General features: G+C 45.8%; 1 protein-coding gene across 28 annotated transcripts in view; it reads left to right on the plus strand.

The window, feature by feature from the left end:
• Positions 1–21896, plus strand: part of GARRE1 (granule associated Rac and RHOG effector 1) — a 101126-nt gene that overhangs the window by 73542 nt on the left and 5688 nt on the right. For 26 of the 28 annotated variants that reach the window (XM_063719206.1, XM_063719211.1, XM_063719197.1 and 23 more), the window contains 7 exon segments: positions 43–204; positions 2232–2390; positions 5736–5833; positions 11887–12012; positions 13458–14491; positions 19923–20088; positions 21063–21200. In XM_063719206.1, the coding sequence (XP_063575276.1) occupies positions 43–204; positions 2232–2390; positions 5736–5833; positions 11887–12012; positions 13458–14491; positions 19923–20088; positions 21063–21200 (1883 nt within the window). 28 annotated transcript variants of the gene reach the window in all.

A 21896-nucleotide genomic window follows, 5' to 3' on the forward strand; every position in this document is an offset into this window, starting at 1 on the left:
AGCGATGGGTCACCTCTCCTTTTCCATCTATGCCTTTTCCAGGGCTGCTGCAGCGAGGCGGAAGCTCAGCAGACGGGGCGGAGGCAGACACCCCCGCAGCCCATGCAGTGTGAGCTCCCCACCGTCCCTGTGCAGATAGGATCGCACTTCCTGAAGGGCGTCTCCTTTAATGAGTCGGCCGCCGACAATCTGAAACTTAAGACGGTAGCTTTCCATGGGGTTCCAGCAACTGAGTGTGAACTTGAAAATAGAGTTCTTAAGAGAAATGTAAAGGCTTGGGGCCGGGCGTGGTGGCTCACGCCTGTAATCCTAGCACTTTGGGAGGCGGGCGGATCACCTGAGGTCAGGAGTTTGAGACCAGCCTGATCAACATGGTGAAACCCCGTTTCTGCTAAAAATACAAAAATCAGCTGGGTACGGTGGCGTGCACCTGTAGTCCCAGCTATTCGGGAGGCTGAGGCTGGAGAATTGCTTGAACCCATGAGGTGGAGGTTGCAGTGAGCTGAGATTGCGCCATTGCACTCCAACCTGGGCGACAAGAGCAAAACTCTGTCTTAAAAAAAAAAAAAAAAATTGAAAAACAGACCTACAGAGACTTTAATCAGACATTTGCCAAGCAAGTTTTTGTTTTGTTTTGTTTTGTTTTTTTGAGACAGAGTTTTACTCTCTCGTCCAGGCTAGAGTACAGTGGTGTGATCTATCTCAGCTCACTGCAACCTTCACCTCCTAGGTTCAAGCAATCCTCCTGCCTCACCCTCCCAAGTAGCTAGGACTACAAGCATGTGCCACCAAGCCTGGCTAATTTTTGTATTTTTGGTAGAGACGGGGTTTCACTGTGTTGGCCAGGATGGTCTCGAACTCCTGACCTCAGCTGATCCACCCTACTTGGCCTACCAAAGTCCTGGGATTACAGGCATGAGCCACCGACCTGGGCCAAGACAGTTTTATTCATAATTTTATTCAGATGTTTAACAGAAAAGGTTTGAAAGTACACTATAAGATATTGTTTATGATTAATGTCTCTCAGTGGACTTGTATGAATTAAATAAGAAGAGAGATGTTGTCATAATGCTGCAGTGATAACGATTATTTGTGGAACATCATGTGTTCCAGTCATTGTGCCAGGTGCTCCACATCATTGTCTCACTTAATGCTCACCCATGAGGTGGGGGTGCTGCCCTTTGGCCCACCTGCCACATGGGAACTGATACCCGAGGTCACACAGCTAGAAAGTAGAAGAGCTGAAATTTGAGCTTATGTAATCTGTTTCCAGAGCCTGAATACCTGACTACTTGGTCATCCAAAATAAAATTGAGATTTTAATTGGTATTTACTTGCATCAGATGATTTTATTTCCCTGTTTAGAGGGATTCAGAATTTCAAAATTCCTCAACCAGTTCACATCAGTAGATTGCTAAATAATTTTGTGCTGGTATAGAAATACCTGTGTATATTATTGCATATGTATCCATATCTAGTCATTCCCTCTATGGGGCTGAGAAAATCTCTAAGAGTGATTGATGATAATTACTAAGGAGATTAAAATGACATAATTAGGGTGTTTTTAAAATGCTCTTCTTGAGCCAGGCGTGGTGGCTCATGCCTGTAATCCCAGCACTTTGGGAGGCCAAGGTGGGCAGATCACCTGAGGTCAGGCGTTCAAGACCAGCCTGGGCAACATGGCAAAACTGCATCTCTACTAAAAATACAAAAATTAGCTGGGTGTAGTGGCAGGCACCTATAATCCTAGCTACTCAGGAGGCTGAGGCAGAAGAATTGCTTGAACCCAGGAGGTGGAGGTTGCAGTGAGCTGAGATTGTGCCAATGCACTCCAGCCTAGGCAACAGAGCAAGGCTCCATCTCAAAAAAGAAAAAAAAAATTGCTCTTCTCCCAGGAGTTCAAGACTAGCCTGGGCAACATAGCAAGACTCCACTTCTACAAAAAATTTAAAAATTAGCTGAGTGTGGTGGTGTGCACCTACCTGTGTGGTCCTAGCTACTGGGGAGGCTTGAAGCAGGAGAATCACATAAGCCTGAGGGGTCGAGGCTGCAGTGAGCCATGTTCATGCCACTGGACTGCAGCCTGGACGATAGAGTGAGACCCTGTCTCAAAAAATATATAAATAAAATGCTCTTCTCTTGAGGATGATTGTGTAAATGCAGTTTTACAAATTTTAGAACCTTGCATGGCTTTGTCTTGAGGTGTGAACTCTCTTCTTATCAATCTATAGCATACAATGTTACAGCTGATGAAGGAGGTGGGCTGCTATAATGGAATCACATCCAGGGATGATTTTCCTGTGACTGAAGTGCTGAACCAGGTTTGCCCTTCCACATGGCGAGGTGCCTGCAAGACGGCGGTGCAGCTGCTGTTTGGCCAGGCTGGACTGGTGAGTGAGCGCGGGTGGTGGATGATAGGTAGAATACCAAGATGTTTCAAGCATGTGAGGATGTGGTGCAGACACATGTGTGAAAATATTGAATAATTTAAAAAGTTATTTGGTGCTGTGGAATTTAGACCAGGCAGGTAGACAAGGTAAAGGAAGAGCAGCATTTAAAAATCTCTTTAAAAAGAAAAATCAGATTGATAATATATATTTGCAGGGAACCTAGTTACAAAATGATGCTATGGGCTTTGCTCATTTTAAGAAAACCATTACAGTCTGGGCCCCATGGCTCATGCCTGTAGTCCAGCACTTTGGCAGGAGGATTGCTTAAGTCTAGGAGTTTGAAATCACCCTGGGCAACATAGTGAGACCCTGCCTCTTTTTTTTTTGTGTGTGTGTGTGTGTGTGACAGACTCTTGCTCTGTCGCCCAGGCTGCAGTGCAGTGGCGTGATCTCAACTCGCCGCCTCCTGGGTTCAAGTGATTCTCCTGCCTCAGCCTCCCAAGTAGCTGAGATTGTAGGCACCCACCACCACACCCGGCTAATTTTTTTTTTTTTTTTTTTGAGATGGCGTCTTGCTGTGTTGCACAGGCTGGAGTGCAGTGGCGTGATCTTGGCTCACCACAACCTCTGCCTCCCAGGTTCAGGCGATTCTCCTCCCTCAGCCTCCCGAGTAGCTGGGACTACAGGCACGCACCACCATGCCTGGCTAATTTTTGTATTTTTTAGTAGAGACGGGGTTTCATTGTGTTGGCCAGGCTGGACTCGAACTCCTGACCTCATGATCTGCCCGCTTAGGCATCCCAAAGTGCTGGAATTACAGGCATGAGCCACCACACCCGGCCCTTAAAAAAAGAAGAAAACATTACATTAGTAACAAGTTGACAGGGCCCCTTGACCTAGTCCCTCTTCTGGAGCTACATTGGATGTCTGTTGCTCAAACATCCCATGCTTCTTCCTGTCCCAGGCCTGTGCTCTTGATACCCCTTTTATCTGACAATACTCTTCTCTTTGATTATCATGTAGGTCACTCCTTATCTTCTTGGTGTCAGCTCCAAAATCACCTCCTCCAAGAGGCCTCCCTTGACCACAGTGGTATAAGTAGTACCCCCATCCAGTCACTGTATACCAGTGCTATTTATCTCCTTCTTAGCAATAAAGTAACATCAACTAAAAAATAATGATTTGTTCATTTCATCTTTCAGAGAAAAAAAAAACTTTGGCCAGAGTTGGGTGGGTCAGGAGATCAACATCTGAAATCACCATTTAGCTTTTTGTTTGCACCACTGACCCATAGAATCTTATGTATTTGATCTCCCTTTCTAGTAAATGACTACTTTTCAAAAACATATGGTGGCAGGGCGTGGTGGCTCACACCTGTAATCCCAACACTTTGGGAGGCCAAGGCAGGCAGATCACCTGAGGTCAGGAGTTCAAGACCAGCCTGGCCAACATGGCAAAACCTCGTCTCTAAAAATACAAAAATTATCCAGGCGTGGTGGCGGGCACCTGTAATCCCAGCTACTCGAGAGGCTGAAGCACGAGAATCGCATGAACCCAGGAGTCAGAGGTTGCAGTGAGCCGAGATTGCGCCACTGCACCCCAGCCTGGGTCATAGAGTGAGATCCAGTCTTAAAAAAAAAAAAGATATGGCATTTCATTCAGAGGTTGGAAGGACCTAATTAGAGATTAAGAAAATTAAAGAACTTGTTTTTTAGTCTGATTCCTACTTTATTCACAAAAAGAGCTATTGAGGGTATATTGTCGTTTTGTTTCAAGCGGGTCAGGGCTCAGGTGGCCCAGCTCACAGTGGGGCTGTCTTGTGGAGGCTCAGATGAGGGCCTGTTCACAGTAATGAGTTACATTTCCTTTGGGATCTTTTCCTCAGTATAGGGACCTCCAAAAGAAGTAGTAAACCAGAGATGCCTTGCTGAAGCGTGGAAGAGCCCGTTGGCTTTAGGATGGCGATCCATATTCCCAGAGACCATTTAGCTGAAACTGCAAGGACCATGCCAATGAGTTCCCCTGAAAGGAGTGTGCAAAATAAGGCCGAAAGGCACAAAGGCTGTTTTGAGAAAACACTGTAGATTAAAAAAAAAAAAAGTTCCATGTTATTCAGAGAGCAGAAACTTCTTCCTAGTTCCTTGCGTCTTGATTGCAGGACGCATTTCTGTGTGACTTTAGGTTATGGTTCTGGGGATGGGAGGAGAGAGGAAACACCTGTGTGGTCCAACAATGGCTATTCCTTTGACAGGAAGTTTTTTCCAAAGGTCATTGCAGATCAACTATGGGAACTCTGTAAACCAGTGAAAGCTGGCTCCATTAGAAGCTGAATTTGGAGTATGATACACAGCTTTGTACAGTTGTACCCCTTCTGAAATATTACAGATTTGGTTTTAAAATATTTTATGATTTTTTAAAACATTCTTTTAGTTATTTGAAAATATATTCATCACTTTGTCAAACTCTAGATTACATAGGATACTCTTATCACCTATCTAGTATTAAAGACTCTTCCTGGAAATAAGAGGAAATCATTCAAAGAAGGGTTAGTTCTTCCTCTGTCCTGAAGTAATTCAGTTTTTATTGATGGTTGAGGATAAAATAATCTTTAAAAAAGTTTCATCCACTTCTGGGCGTGTCATGACAAATGGGCTTATCTGAAGCATTGGTTTGACTTTTTTTTTTTTTTTTTTTTTTTTTGGGAGATGGAGTCTTGGTCTGTTGCTGAGGCTGGAGTGCAGTGGCGCAATCTCGGCTCACTGCAACCTCTGCCTCCCGGGTTCAAGCGATTCTCCTGCCTCAGCCTCCTGAGTAGCTTGGACTGCAGGACCACCATGCCCGGCTACTTTTTGTATTTTTAGTGGAGACGGGGTTTCACCATGTTGGCCAGGGTGGTCTCAAACTCCTGACCTCAAGCGATCCACTTGCCTAAAAGCCTCCCAAAGTGCTGGGATTACAGGTATGAGCCACTGCACCCAGCCTGGTTTGACTTTCAGTGACACTTTTACTTGTTTTAAGTGCATAAAGTAAAAAATACTAAGATAAAGGACACAAATTAATTCCTAATTAACATATTTATAGTTTGGAAAAAGTGCTAGAGGTGCTTGCCAGTTCAATTTAATCCCATGCCCAGAATGTGTTTTCTGTTTATTGAAATGTTCTTAGTTTTGGTCATCTGTTACTACTTGCTGTTGTCTTCACGGGGCCCTGACTGGCCTTGGCATAACTAGGCTACTAGGGGAATAGTTCTTAGAGAGTCCTTTTATGTATTGGATTTTATTCTGATTTGTTTTCTCTCTGAAAGCTGGTTGTTGTTATTTGTTTTTTTTTTTTTTTCAATCTTAGGTGGTGGTTGACACAGCACAGATTGAGAATAAAGAAGCCTATGCCCCCCAGATCAGTTTAGAAGGCTCTAGAATCGTGGTTCAAGTCCCATCCACATGGTAACGTACCTCTTACTTTCACCGGAACCTAAGCTCTGACTGACGTTTGCACGTCTTTGAAATGATGGCCTTGTTTTGAACAATGCCCATGCTAGCTGACGCAACAAGTCTTGCTGCATGTGCAGTTTTATGGGCAGCAGTGGTATGTTTGTGGCATGTGTCATGATTATTGGTCTATGATGAGGAAGGCAAGAGGTCTGAAAAATGGTCTCATTGACCATAATGTAACTAAAATGTTATATACTCTTGGATCATAATGAGCAGTATTATCTTTGTTACTGAGTCTACAGCATTTAAACATAGTATATCATTTTCTCTAAGTCACCCAGTGTTCACTAAAGCCGAGTAGAGAACATAGAATTCCTTCTCCTCTGTTCCAACTACAATCCTGATGATCTTGAGCTCATGTTGTGACACACCCAGTGTCTTTACAAATCTTGGGACAAACAGTCATTTTTAGATATTATATTTGTAACACTTACAATAGATAAAAGATTATTCTTAATTTATTTTTTTTTTAAAAAAAAGCTCCTACAAATCAGAAGAAAATAGGCAAGAGACATGAATAGCTAAGTCGGAAAAGAAGACATATGATCAACAAATAGATTAAGAAAATGTAATGGCCAGGTACGGTGACTCACACCTGTAATCCTAGCACTTTGGGAGGCCAAGGCGGGCAGATTGCCTGAGGTCAGGAGTTTGAGACCAGCCTGCCTGATGTGGTGAAACCCCATCTCTACTAAAAATACAAAAATTATCCAGGCATGGTGGCAGGCGCCTGTAATCCCAGCTAATCTGGAAGCTGAGGCACAAGAATCGCTTGAACCCGGGAGGCGGAGGTTGCAGTGAGCTGAGATTGCACTACTGCACTCCAGCCTGGGTGATAGAGCAAAACTATCTTAAAAAAAAAAAGAAAAAAGAAAATGTATAACTTCACCTAATAATCAGAGACAAAGTAAAGAAACCATATGGGGCCAGGTAGGGTGGCTCACACCTGTAATTCCAGCACTTTGGAAGGCCGAGGCGGGCAGATCACTTGAGGTCAGGAGTTCGAGACCAGCCTGGCCAACATGGTGAAACCCTGTCTCTACTAAAAATACAAAAATTAGCTGGGTGTGGTGGCGTGCGCCTGTAATCCCAGCTTGAGGCAGGAGAACCGCTTGAGCCTGGGAGACAGAGGTTGCAGTGAGCCGAGATTGTGCCACTGCATTCCAGCCTGGGTGACAGAGCGAGACTCCGTCTCCAAAAAAAAAAAAAAAAAAAAAAAAAAAAAACCGTATGATGTCATTTTGCCCAGAATATTGTTAAATTGTTTTAGAATAACAATACTAAATATAGTGACAATACTAGTTTGAGCCAGACTGTGAAATAGGCAAAGAGGTTGTTGAGTAGAGAACAAATACAACCTTTCTGGAGGGTAGTTTAGTATATTAGAAGCCTAAAATAAGGGATATGACTTCAACAATTCCACAGTTTCACCTCTAGAAATTTATCTTTGTGATATGTATTCACATTCAGCTATAAGGATGAGTATCATAGGTTTATTAATAAACAGGAAAAACTAAGCATATATTGGAAGGTATTTGCTATTAAAATGGTAATCTGCATGAATATTTAGCTATAAGAGAAAATATTTAAATCATTTAAGTAGGCAGAGATACTAAGGAACAAAGAGGTGCTGTTGGTGCCTGTGTGGACTAAAATGGTAGTTGGGTAAGGCATACAAGTTGTATTTAAACCATTTGTTCTTTTTTTTTTTGCGAGACAGAATCTCGGTCTGTCCCCCAGGCTGGAGTGCAGTGGCTCAATCTCGGCTCACTGGAGCCTCTTCCGCCTGGGTTCCAGTGATTCTTCTGCCTCAGCTTCCTGGGTAGCTGGGATTACAGGTGCACGCCACCACACCCGGCTAATTTTTGTACTTTTAGTAGAGACGGAGTTTTGCCATGTTGGCCAGGCTGGTCTTGAACTCCTGACCTCAGGTGATCCACCTGCTTCGGCCTCCCAAAGTGCTAGGATTACAGGCGTGATTCACCACGCCCGGTTCATTTGTTCTTGAAATGTAAGCGTATAATAGTAGATTCTGTCAAAAGTGTTTAGAGTCTATGAATATATTTAAGTAAATGTTGGCAGTTCACTTTGTGTCCTAAAACCTCCCTTCTATAAGTACTCTGCCACCAAAAAGTTCTTTTTTTTAATTAAATTTTTTTTTTTGGTAGAGACAAGATCTCATGCTGTCACCCAGACTGGAGTGCAGTGGTGTGATCATGGCTTACTGTAGCCTTGAACTCCTGGGCTCAAGCAATCCTCCCACCGTGGCCTCCCAAGTAGGCAGGAGTACAGGCATGCGCCATCATGCCTGGCTAATTTTTAAGTTTTTTTGTAGAGATGGAGTCTCACTGTATTGGCCAGGATGGTCTGGGACTCCTGGGCTCAAGCAATCCCCCTGCCTTGGCCTCCCAAAGTGCTGGAATTGCAGCCGTGAGCTACTGTACCTGGCCTAAAATTTTAAGTTAATTGTAGGGTGGCATACTGTGTCCTGAAATTAATGGTAATTTGTACACATATTTTCATTTCTATCAAACAGTAAACCAGAGGCTCACTTTCTGTAAGATTTCTGTGTTCCTAAATTCTTTTTTTTTCTTTCGTAGTCAGTGTTCTGCTGAAATGTGTTCCTGACTTTTTTTTTTTTTTTTTTTTGAGATAGTTTCGTTCTTGTTGCCCACGCTGGAGTGCAATGGTGTTGTCTCGGCTCACTGCAACCTCTGCCTCCTGGGTTCAAATGATTTTCCTGCCTCAGCTTCCTGAGTAGCTGGGATTACAGGCACCTGCCTGCATGCCCAGCTAATAATTTTTGTGTTTTTAGTAGAGATGGGTTTCACTGTGTTGGCCAGGCTGGTCTCAAACTCCTGACCTCGGATAATCCACCCGCCTTGGCCTCCCAAAGTGCTGGGATTACAGGCGTGAGCCACCGCACCTGGCCCTGAATTCTTAAATTTTTCCAGTTCAGGCTGTCATTGAAAAATGTTAAAACTTAATCAGAATTCTCATTTTGAAGAAAACAGTTTGAACTTTTGGATAGTTGGGTGAATATAAACAGTCAGTGCAAAAATGGCTAACACTTCGGTTTGTTTTGAAAACTCTCCCTGTGGGGTTGATTTCCTTTGTAACTCATTGCACCCCCACAAAAAACACCTTGTAGACTGTGATTCCTTGCAGAGGCGCCCTCTGCTGGCTGCTTTTGGTAATTTTGCAAAATTTTAGTTCTGTTTTTTTTTCAAATTACAAAATACTGTATGTGCTAGTTGGGAAGAACACAAACAGAAATGATTGCTTTACTCCACCTGGAGAAAAAGGATATTGCTATCCATCCATGCTTTGTTTCATCAAATATTTACTGAACACTTATTGTGTACCAGACACTGTTCTGGGCTCTGGGAATTTAATTACGAGCAAGACACACAGGGTCCCTGCCCCTCTTAAACCAACTTGAGAATAGAGAAGAGGGAGACAGCTGTTAAGTATAAGAGATGAGTTCAAACACAGGCAGGCGTATGATGGAAATGAGAGGAGAGCGCCATTATATGATAGAGAATAAGTGGGATAGAGATTCGGGGGAGACTTTTAGACGAGTCAGTCTGGAAGAGGCTCTGAGGATGTGACATTGGATTTGAGAGGAGCCTGTCATGCAGAGAGCCGATGGGGAACATACTTCAGGCAGAAAGAATGCCAGTGCAGAGGCCTCAGGAGTGACCCAGCATGGAAGGAGTTGTGCTAGGTAGTGATGAGAATGGGAAGTTGTAGATGTCAAGACTTGCAGGGCCCTTGAAGGAATTGGGTTTTTATCTAAGAACAGGTAGAGGGTTTTAGGCAAGTCTTGGTGATTTGTCAACAGAATGGGTTTAGCCACTTAAGGGCATTTTATTGATCAGCCCAAGGCTGATGAATAAAATTAAAATGCCAGTTTGTTGATTGTTGATTTTTCAGAAAGATTAATTATTATCACCAGGAGCTGTAGTACTCTTTTCTACATGGCCAACAAATGCTCTCCTAGTGGGCAAACATGTGACAAGCCAAGTCACAACCAGACTTGGCTTGGGAACAAGAGCAAATGTGTCCTGATTGTCAGTGATCCCAGATGGAGAGAATTGGGTGTACTGAACCTTGGGCAGGCTCAGCTGCCAAGATTTATCAGAGGAGTCCAAGGTCTAGCTGGGCACTAGCAGAGCTTGCGTTGTTGTTCACCCTTTCCAGGATTCTGAGCCTGGCTGGCTCTCATTTCATTCTCTGATACATTTCTTCCCAAGTCAAAGTTATGTTAGGGAGTACTGCTACCTCCTTGAGTGACTTTGCAAGTGTTGAGTTCACCATTTAGCTCCCAAAGTGCCCAGGATCTGGCAGACATCATCTTCCTAGTAGACCTGTGCTGCTCAGACTGTTTTCCCTCTCAGAAAAGGGCTCTTGGCCAGACCAAGTGGCTCACACCTGTAGTCCTAGCACTTTGGGAGGCTGAGGCAGGAGGATCACCTGAGCTCAGGAGTTTAGGACCAGCCTGGGCAACATAGTGAGACCCCATCTCTACAAAAAAAATTAAAAAATTAGCTGGGTGCGGTGGCACACACCTGTAGTCCCAGCTACTTGGGAGGCTGACATGGGAAGATCGCTTGAGCCCAGGAGGTCGAGGATAACAGTGAGCTTTGATCACACCACTGCACTCCAGCCTTGAGGACAGAGTGGGACTCTCTCTCGAAAAAAGGTTGGGGGGCTCTTGGTGTAGGTACCCTGAATGGACAGTGGAGACCCAAATGATGAGAAGCAGTTGGCCATACCAAAATCTCAGGAAAGAGAAATTTGGGCAAAGGCAGCAGCAAGAACAAAGGTCCTGAGGTGTGGACGAACCCATCCAGGGAGGAAGAGAAGGCCTCAGGGCTGGGCACAGAGGGCTTTGAGGGCTGTGGTGAGGGTTTAGATTTTATTTCAGTCACGATGAGATGCCATTGAAGGGTTTTAAGCAGGGGAGTGAGGTGCTCTGATTGGCACTACAGGAAGCTCACTCTGGCCCCTGTATGAAGGATGGGCTTTGGAGGTACAGGAGTAGAGAAAAAGAGACCAGGTGAGAGCTTGGTCCTGAGATCCAGGAGTGGTGGTTTCCTGAAGCAGGGGGTTCATAAAGAAGGTGGCGAGAAGTGCTTAGATTCTGGATGTGTTTTATAAGAAGAGCTGTCAGGATTCACTGATGGATTGCATGCAAGATGTGAGGGAACTAGAGAGGATGTGTAAGTTTTGGGGTAGACAGTTGTGTTGTTTACTTATTGGAGAAGTCGGCAGGAATCAGAGTGTCTGAGCTAGCACAGACCGCACAGGTTAAGGGCTCAGCCCCACAAGGCTACTCCCCACTTCAGATGCCATCGACAAGTCCCAGGTTGTCACCTGACTTCTAATCAATCGGCTATAAGTTGGGGGTTCCCAAAACCTCCAGGTTTGGTATTTTGCTATAATGGCTCGCAGAACTCGGTAAAACATTTAATTATATTTATGGTTTATTATAAAGGATATTATAGCAGATACAGATTAATAGCCAGGTGAAGAGGTGCATAGCGTGAAGTGTTTGGGATGGGGCTCCAAGCCTCCATGCCCTTGCCAGCTGTGCCCTGTGCCCAGCACCTTAGTGTGTTCACCAGCGTGGAAGCTCTCAGAACCCGATGGTCTGATGATTTTTATGGAGGCTTCATCATATAAGCAAGTCATCTTATTAGAACAAAAGACACTATCACTCAAGAAATCTCAAGGGTTTTAGGAGCTCTGTATCAGGAACTGGAGGCAGAGACCAAATATATATTCTGATATCACGAGACCTCAGACCCTTTTGCTTCCTCCTCCTCTTGTGGGGCAGTGAGTTCCAGGGTCAGCCCTGTTGTTCTCTCCATGTTCTTACAGTTACTGAATTTTTGTTGGGTGCCAGAAGTACATAAAAGTTGTAGCCTTTTCTGAGACCTGCTTGAAACACCTTTGCAGAGAAGTGCAGCCAAGACTAATGCAGCCTAATCTGTGCCTAGGTGCCTGAAAGAAGACCCTGCCACCATGTCCCTGCTGCAGAGAAGCCTTGATCCTGAGAAAACCCTGGGTCTGGTGGACGTGCTCTACACAGCCGTGCTGGACCTAAACCGCTGGAGGGCTGGAAGGTTGGTGTTTGTGTGGGTCACTTGAGTTGTCTGTGGTTTGCATTAGATGCATACCGAGGGACAGTGTGACTATGCACAATTTCATGTGTGCTTGTGTCATTGATAGTATATGGTATTGTAAATAAGGCAATAAGGACTTTTTAGTAACTTTTATTTTCAGAATAATTTAAAACCTGCAGCAAAGTGGCAAGAATAATACAAAGAACTGCTCCATGCCCTGTACCCAGATTCCCCTATTTGCTAACTTTTTTGCCTTCCTTTATTTTGTCATTTGAGAGGAAGTCCATCAAGAGGACTTTTAACTCAACTCATATTCTCCTTATGAATTAAGAACAGAGAAATGTTTAGAAAATTTACTTATGTCTTTTAGAATTTTTTTTCTTTTTCAATCAGTTCTCTCAGGTTGAATTTGAGAAATGTGTATACATCTGGTAGGGGCCTTAAACATCTAGCCACGGCCCCTCTCCCTTTTCTTTTCTTTTCTTTTTTTTCTTTTCTGTCTTGGTCTTTGTCTTTGGTCTTGTCATCTTGTCTTTGTAGGATCTGGCTCTGTTGCCCAGCCAGGCTGGAGTGTAGTGGTACAATCTCAGCTCACTGCAATATTGCTATCCATCCATGCTATCCATCCCCCGGCTCCTGGGCTCAAGTCATCCTCCCACCTCAGCCTTCCGAGTAGCTGGGATTACAGGTGTGCGCCACGACGCCAGCTAATTTTTGTATTTTTCATGAAGATGGGGTTTCGCCGTGTTGGCCAGGCTGGTATCAAACTCCTGACCTCAAGTGCCTGCCTCCACCTCCCAAAGTGCTGGGATTACAGGCGTGAGCAACCATGCCCAACCTCTTCTCCCTTTCTTAACTCATGAGTACACAAAGGCCAGAATAGTGAACTGACTGTTCCAGGGCCACACAGCCTTCACCTGCCTCAGCTCCTGCCCCATGCCCTTTCGCTCTTTAGGGCTCCATTTTAGTATGGGAAAAATGTGCTCAGGAAACTTTGAGAGTCACAGCCATCTGTTGGGACAACATTGGTGCATAGTATCCCTGCATCCGCCCACCACCTCCCTCTGCTTTGTGGGCTTGTCCATTGTCCCTCTGCTGTATTTGCCTGGCTGTAGCCCCTGTCTTCCAGGCACAAATCTAGCTTCTGCAAATTGCATCCCCACATCTAGCCATGCTTTCCCCTCCTGTGCCACCATTAGAGGATTTCACTGAATCACACTCCTCAGGCCAGAATCCTAGCAGAACTTCCAGTCCTGCGTTAGACACTGTAGATTTCATACTCTCCAAACCCCTGGGTGTTCATTTATCTATAAAATAAGTGAACCCGATACCAACCAGAGAGGTTTTTCTTGCCTCAACGCCATTCTTAAATACAAAGAGGTCCATTTTATTATTTTACATATTTGTCTTTTTTTTTTTTTTTAAACAAATTTCTGTTTAAATAGGGAGCAAGCTTTACCCTGCATACAGATCCAGCTGCAAAGGGAGATCTGTGATTTTGGCAACCAGGCTGACCTGCCTTCTGGAAATGGAAACAAATCTTCAGGTGGCCTGCAGAAGACATTCTCCAAACTGACATCCCGGTTCACCAAGAAAGCTTCATGTACCAGCTCCAGCAGCAGCACAAATTATTCCATCCAAAATACCCCTTCCAAAAACATCTTCATAGCTGGATGTTCCGAAGAGAAGGCCAAAATGCCTGGCAATATTGATACAAGGTTACAAAGCATTTTGAACATTGGTAATTTCCCCAGGACTACAGACCCTTCACAGTCAGCTCAGAATTCCAGTAATACAGTGGCCAATGGCTTTCTCATGGAGAGGCGTGAGAACTTCCTGCATGGAGATGATGGCAAGGATGAGAAGGGTATGAACTTACCAACTGATCAGGAAATGCAAGAGGTGATAGATTTTCTCTCGGGCTTTAACATGGGCCAGTCACATCAGGGCTCTCCGTTGGTGACAAGGCGTAATTCTGCTGCCACAGCCATGGTGACTGAGCAGAAGGCAGGAGCCATGCAGCCACAGCAGCCGTCACTGCCCATGCCTCCTCCACCACGGGCACCCCAGGCTGGGGCACACACACCTCTGACACCCCAGCCGGGAATGGCACCTCAGCAGCAGTCTCCAAAGCAGCAACAACCTCAAGTCCAATACTACCAACACCTACTCCAGCCCATTGGACCGCAGCAGCCCCCACCCCAGCCTCGGGCACCTGGGAAATGGGTACATGGCTCATCCCAGCAGCCAGCGCAGACTGTTGGAGCAGGTCTATCTCCTCTTGGTCAGTGGCCTGGCATATCTGATCTCAGTTCTGACTTGTACAGCTTGGGTCTGGTGAGCAGCTATATGGATAACGTGATGTCAGAGGTTCTGGGACAGAAGCCGCAGGGACCTAGAAATAACACCTGGCCAAACCGTGACCAAAGTGATGGAGTCTTTGGAATGCTGGGAGAGATTCTGCCTTTCGATCCTGCAGGTATGTGAGGCCTCCCATCCCTTGCCCAGTGTCAACAGCAAACGCAACTGCTGAGGTCTTCCCAGGGCCTGTCTGCTGCAGCCTTACTTGTGAAGGTGAAATCACTTAACCCCCTTTACGACCCTTTCTCACTGTGGAGGCAAGTATGGGGCAGATCTAGCAAGATGGGAAACAGTGGTGAGAAAGGGGCTGAGAACATGAGTAGACTATTTTTCTTACTTTGTAGAGAACAGAACTGAGGCTAAGAGAGGTTACTTGAATAGCTCAAAGTCCCATAGTTCAAGTGGGCTCCAGTCTAGGCCTGCCTACTCCCGGCAGCCAAGGTCAGCAGCCCTTTGTGGGGTGCTTTTTTCCTGATTGTATAACCTGTTCTTTACGATGCTTTTTTTTTTTTTTGCCTAAACTCTAGGACCTATGACAGGTGACAGACACTCTCCTGCCTTCATAGAATACAGCTTCTCCTGGCCTAGACAATGAAAATACCACCAGAGTCATCTTAAGAAATTAGAGAAGGAATTTACAAACAAGAACAAACTAGGAGGAGGAATTAAGGGGGAAAAGCCAAAAATAAGTAAATTAAAAAGGAAAATAGAGTAGAAATGGCAAATAACTCTAAAGGATCTTTGGAAGACCAATAAAATGTATAAGCCAATTTATTCTAAGCTTGATTAAGAGAGAACAAAGAGAAACAAAATTAGGAAATAGAAAAGATACATTAAAAGCGCTTTAGTGGCTCATGCCTGTAATCCCAGCACTTTGAGAGGCTAAGGCGGGAGGATCACTTGAGGCCAGGAGTTCAAGACCAGCCTGGTCAACATCACAAAACCCTCATCTGTACTAAAAATTAAACAAAAAATTAGCTGGGTGTGGTGGTACTTAGGAAGCTGAGGCAGTAGGATCCCTTGACCCCAGGATTTTGAGGCTGCAGTGAGCTATGATCATGCCACTACACCCTAGCCTGGATGACAGAGAGAAACCCTGTCTCAAAAAAAAAGCGACTTTAAGACAATACCATCTAAGACTTAATAGCAATACATTTGGAAACTCAGCAGAAAATGGATTCTTTCCTAGCAAAATAGGCATTACACAATTATACCAAGAAGTGGAAAACCTGGCCAGGCATGATGTCTCATGCCTGTAATTTCCAGCACTTTGGAAGGCTGAGGTAGGCAGATTGCATGACGCCAGGAGTTCAAGACCAGTTTGGCCAACATAGTGAGACCCCCATCTCTACAAAAAATAAAAAAATTAGCTGGGTGTGGTGGCACATGCCTGTAGTCCCAGCTCCTTGGGAGGCTGAGGTGGGAAGATCGCTTGAGCTCAGGAGGTTGAGGCTGCAGTGAGCCATGATCACACCACAGCAGCCCAGCCTGGGCAACAAAGTAAGACTCTGTCTCTAAAAAATAAGTAAATACATAAAAAATAAAAAAGACTATCTACTAAAAGCTAATAGCAAATAGTGCCTTATATAATGAAACAAAAGTCATTTCAGTTAATATCAAGAATCAGACAGGGCAACTGTTATCACCTGTAGCATGTAACTTTGTCTTGGACTTCACAGCAAATGCAGCAAGACAAAAAGCAATGAAATAAGTGGTCTAAGCTTTGGAAAATGATAAGTTAAGCAGCACATCTTTTTGCTGATAATAGAATTGAACACCCCCCCCCCCCCAAAAAAAACCATCTAAAATTAGTAAGAGAATTTGGTAACATAGGTACATGCGAACTTTTTTCTCTAATTAATTTAGCAAAAGGCATACACAGAAGTAGAAAATGTATTTCATTCACAGGGGAGTACTGTGAAATGTTACAAATAAGTATAGCAAATACTCGTACAAGTAAATCACCACCAGAAGAGGACAGTCCTTGCTGAAACACCCAGCACTTGTTATAGGAGGGAAGTTAATGCTGGGATTAACACTACTTTCTTTTTTTTTTTGAGACAGAGGCTCACGTTGTTGCCCAGGCTGGAGCGCAGTGGAGCGATCCCCACTCACTGCAACCTCTGTCTCCTGGGCTCAAATGATTCTCCTGCCTCAGCCTCCTGAGTAGCTGGGACTTACAGGTGCTTGCCACCACACCCAGCTAATTTTTTTTTTTTTAGACGGAGTCTCGCTCTATTGCCCCCAGGCTGGAGTGCAGTGGTGCAATCTCGGCTCACTGCAAGCTCCGCCTCCCAGGTTCACGCCATTCTCCTGCCTCAGCCTCCTGAGTAGCTAGGACTACAGGCACCCGCCACCGTGCCCAGCTAATTTTTTGTATTTTTCGTAGAGACGGGGTTTCACCGTGTTAGCCAGGATGGTCTCTATCTCCTGACCTCGTGATCTGCCCACCTCGGCCTCCCAAAGTGCTGGGATTACAGGCATGAGCCACTGCGCCCGTAGAGATGGGGTTTTGCCATGTTGGCCAGGCTGGTCTTGACCTCCTGACCTCAGGTGATCCACCCACCTCAGCCTCCTAAAGTGCTGGGATTACAGGCATAAGCCACTGCGCCTGAGCATTGCTCGTGTCTTCTGAAAATTCTTTTTTTTTTTTTTTTTTGAGACGGAGTCTTGTTGTCGCCCAGGCTGGAGTCCAGTGGCACGATCTCGGCTCACTGCAGGCTCCGCCCCCCGGGGTTCACGCCATTCTCCTGCCTCAGCCTCCCAAGTAGCTGAGACTACAGGCGCCCGCCACCTTGCCCGGCTAATTTTTTGTATTTTTAGTAGAGATGGCGTTTCACTGTGTTAGCCAGGATGGTCTCGATCTCCTGACCTCGTGATGCGCCCACCTCGGCCTCCCAAAGTGCTGGGATTACAGGCGTGAGCCACCATGCCTGGCTTGAATATTCTTCATGCCGCTGCTCCTGCTGTCTTGTGCTTGCTCCCCTTGGGTGGATGGATGTAGGAAACCCTTGTGCCTGCAACCCTGGGCCACAAGAAGGGTAAACACCTCAACCCTGCTAAGAAACAGCAAGCCCACTGGCTGCCACCCACTGGTGTGGGCACAGTGCATTTTCTCAGTTGCTCATAAATGGTGTGTACATTTTTTGACTGTCATATAACTAAATCCAGAGTATAAACAGTATTTGTCAGAATTGTGTCATACTTGAGGCCGGGCGCAGTGGCTCATGCCTGTAGTCTCAGCACTTTGAGAGGCTGAGGCCAGCGCATTGCTTGAGGCCAGGAGTTCAAGACCAGCCTGGCCAACATGGTGAAACCCCGTCTCTACCAAAAATACAAAAAAATTAGCCAGGTGTTGTGGCACACACCTGTAGTCCCAACCACTTGGGAGGCTGAGGCACGAGAATTACTTGAACCCAGGAGGCAGAGGTTGCAATGAGCTGAGATCGCACCACTGCACTCCAGCTTGGATAACAGAGTGAGACTTTGTCTAAAAAAAATTTATTTTTAATAAATGAATAAGAATGTTACCATATTTGACCTCTGAGTCCTGGATACCTCTTCTGTCTGTAAACTATAAATCCTACTCTTTCCCTTCTGGGTGTTCCTTTCTGCCCCTGAAGTCCATGGTGTAGTTTTCTACAGACCTTGCCCTGAGGGCATAAGATCTGCATAGCCCTTGATGCAGATTGAGGGGCACCCCTCTGGACAGAATCAGAGGGCGCCATCTAGTGCCCCCGTCTGGATAGGCAAACTCAGTGCAGGATGGGGATCGGGAGATAGGCCAGCATGACTGAGATCATCTTGTGACAGTGCCTTAAGGATAAGTTGATAATGGGATTGTGCCCTAGTATCTTCCCTAATTTTAAGCTAAAAAATGCATTGCTGAGTCACATTTGATTCATGATGCATAGATGCTTTCCTGCCATATGTTTTTTTTGACACTTTCTGTAAATGCCATCTGTGCTTTTCTCCTGTTTGTACTGCCCTGCATATCTCCGTTCAGCATTGCCAGTGTTTCCAGCCACCTCTTAAAGCATTCTGAAGTTTCATTTTATTCTTTGCCACACTTAAGATGTTCAGATGGAATGAGCAAATCTCCTGTCCAATAGCCAGGAAAATACTAGATCAAACTTCAGCTCAAGTGGGATCAGCGTATAACCTCTATCTGGCTGACCCCAATGCTTTGATGCTTTGTTAACGTTCAGGTTATCAGTTGGCCAAAGTCATCATGTGATTTTCTAAGTTGTTAGCTAATGACTCTAGGCTAGATATAGAGCACCAAGACACTGGACTTTTTTTGAGTTGGAGTTTTGCTCTTGTTACCCAGGCTGGAGTGCAATAGCACGATCTCGGCTCCCTGCAACCTCTGCCTCCCAGGTTCAAGTGATTCTCCTGTCTCAGCCTCCTGGAGTAGCTGGGATTACAGGTGCCTGCCACTGCGTCCAGCTAATTTTTGGTATTTTTAGTAGAGACGGGGTTTCACCATGTTGGCCAGGCTGGTCTCGAACTCCTGACCTCAGGTAATCCACCCGCCTCAGCCTCCCAAAGTGCTGGGATTACAGGTGTGAGCCACCAAGCCCAGCCCAGTTTTTTTTTTTTTTTTTTTTTTAAAGACAGGATCTAGCTCTGTCTCTCAGGCTGGAGTGTAGTGGCGCAATCTTGGCTCACTGCAACCTCCACCTCCTGGGCTCAAGTGATCCCCCCACCTCAGCCTCCCAAGTAGCTGTGACTGCAGGTGCACACCACCACACCCAACTAATTTTTTTTTTTTTTTTTTTTTGAGACAGAGTCTCACTCTTTCGCCTAGGCTGGAGTGCAGTGGCACGATCTCAGCTCACTGCGACCTTTGCCGCCTGGGTTCAAGCGATTCTCCTGCCTCAGCCTCCTGAGTAGCTGGGATTACAGGCATCTGCCACCACACCCAGCTAATTTTTGTATTTTTAGTAGTGACAGGGTTTCACCATCTTGGTCAGACTGGTCTTGAACTCTTGACCTTGTGATCCACCCACCTCAGCCTCCCAAAGTGCTGGGATTACAGGCGTGAGCCAGTGCACCTGGCCCACACCTAGCTAATTTTTGTACAGATGAGGTTTCGCCATGTTGGCCAGGCTAGTCTCGAACTTCTGGGCTCAAGCGATCTGCCCACCTCAGGCTCCCAAAATGCTAGGATTACAGGAGTGAGCCATTCTGCCTGGCTGATGCTAGAAATATTTTAAGTAATTAGTATTTGTCTTTAAAATCTAGTCATGGGAAAATCAAAACATTTTTCTCTCTTTGTTTCTTTCACACTTAGCCTGCCTCTGTCCTAGGCACAGCCCTTCCTGACAGCCCTGGCACACACCCATGCCTCAGCCCTAGGTGCGGCAAGTCCCATCTCCCCACAGCAGGGTGCTGGGCACAGCCTACAGCCCACGCTGTGGGGCACAAGCCTGGCAGCTCCTCACTGCCTTTCATTGCATGTGTGACCCGCATGTTAGCAAAGCGTAGGGAATGACCAAGAAGCCAGTTTGTCCCCAAACCTGGTTTGTTCCTTTGTCCCAATGCAGTGGGCTCAGACCCAGAGTTTGCACGCTATGTGGCAGGAGTCAGCCAGGCAATGCAGCAGAAGCGGCAGGCCCAGCACGGTCGCCGGCCAGGCAACCCCCGGGGCAACTGGCCGCCTGTGGATGACGCCCATCGGACCTGGCCCTTCCCCGAGTTCTTCACAGAAGGGTGAGTGCTGGGTACTTCAGGAAATCTGAGTTTGAGACCCAAGTGTCTCCCGAGGGGCCTCTGAGAAGAGAGAGGCTCCTTGCCTGTGTGCAGTCTTTTCAGGCAGTTCAATTCCAAGCCCCCATGTGAGAGAGTGACATGGGATTAAATCTTTAGGGGTCAGAGTCATGTGGCTGACTGTTAGATGCCACAAGTAGTGTGATGTGTCCCTGTGAACACGCCATTGGTATACATTCATGATTTTCAAAACAGACTCTTCAGCCCTAGACAAGGCTCTTACATGATGGTGCTTGTGAGGTAAAGGCATGTTTAGCACGGCCTTTATACTGAAATGAGTGTGGCTGCGAAGCCCACATGATTTATGGAATGCTGTCATTATAGCCTACGAAAAGCAAAAGTGTACAGTTGAGATTCTAGTATATTGAGAGAATTGCAAATTTTTATTGTAAAGACAACTGGGGATTTTTTTATATCCCATATTGCTACATGGTTAATAAATCTGGATGACTAAAGACCAGCTCAACTTTTTGTTTTCTGTTATTTTTTAATTTTTTTTTTTTTTACTTAAAAATTTTTCTTTCAACTTTTAAGTTCAGGGGTACATGTGCAGGATATGCAGGTTTGTTGCAAAGGTTAATGTGTGCCATGGTGGTTTGCTGCAAAGATCATCCAGTCACCTAGGTATTAAGCCCAGCATCCATTAGCTATTCCCCATGCTCTCCCTCCCTTGTTTTTTCTAAAACACATTTCATATACAAACCATAGGCTTCTTAGAGGAATAAAGGGAAGTGATGGATATGTATTACTTTTGAAATAAGGCAAAGGAGGAAAACCTCACGTTCTAAGAAGGGAGAGACAAGAGACCACTATTTGATTATGGGATGAATGCAGGGTAAGGACTGCCCTTTCAGGGTGGGGTGGCGGGTGGTGGGGCTGCAGGAGGCCCTGGCCCAGCTTCTCTCTCTGGCTTTCAGGGATAGCCTGCACGGTGGCTGGTCGGGTGCTCAGGGAGACTCCGCCAGCTCGAGTGATGAGACATCCTCAGCCAACGGGGACAGCTTGTTCTCCATGTTTTCAGGGCCTGATCTCGTTGCTGCTGTCAAGCAGAGAAGGTATGAAGGGATTTCTAAACCAAGGTGGGGAGAGAGGAGCATGTGAATGCAACTCATGGCTCACTCCCTGGGAAAGCCAGGAGCCCAGTCGCCCCCAGTCTCCCTGTGTGAGAGGAGGGGCTCTTCCAGCACAGCCTGGCTGAAGCCTCTGAAGAGCACCTGCAGGAGGCGGTTTCCACAAGGAAGAGCCGGCTTTGTCTTGTGCGGATCGATTTGGGAGACGGGGTGGCCGGTGCTGGCCGGTGCTGGTCTGTGCTGGTCTGTGCCTTGCAGGAGGCACCCCTTTCTGTGGGAAGAGCAGGCCCTTGGTTGCAAGTTCTAATCTGGACTCACCAACAGGCTCTGCAACCCTAGACAAGGGGCTGGCCCTCACTGACCTTCCGTCTCTTTATTAAAGATGGATAAAATGACCTGTGAATGGCATTTCAAAGTTGGGAAAAGTAGTAATATAGCTTTCAAAAGTAGTCACAAAAATTAAAATGGTCTCTGAACTAAGAGGAGAGCGTGGTTAGAAATAAGTAGAGAAACTGCTGTGGATATGAGAAAGCAAGGTCAGGGTGGCAGACTAAGGACCATGGGCAGGAGTGGAGGGCATGCTGTGGAGCAGAGTGGGAGGCCAGGTTACATGGTCCTTGCTGGACAGGCCAGGCTCTGTCGGATAGGCAGTGGGGAGCGGGTAGATGAAGACAGAATGGT

The sequence above is a fragment of the Pongo abelii genome, chromosome 20 (assembly GCF_028885655.2).
Source record: "Pongo abelii isolate AG06213 chromosome 20, NHGRI_mPonAbe1-v2.0_pri, whole genome shotgun sequence".
Taxonomy (NCBI): domain Eukaryota; kingdom Metazoa; phylum Chordata; class Mammalia; order Primates; family Hominidae; genus Pongo; species Pongo abelii.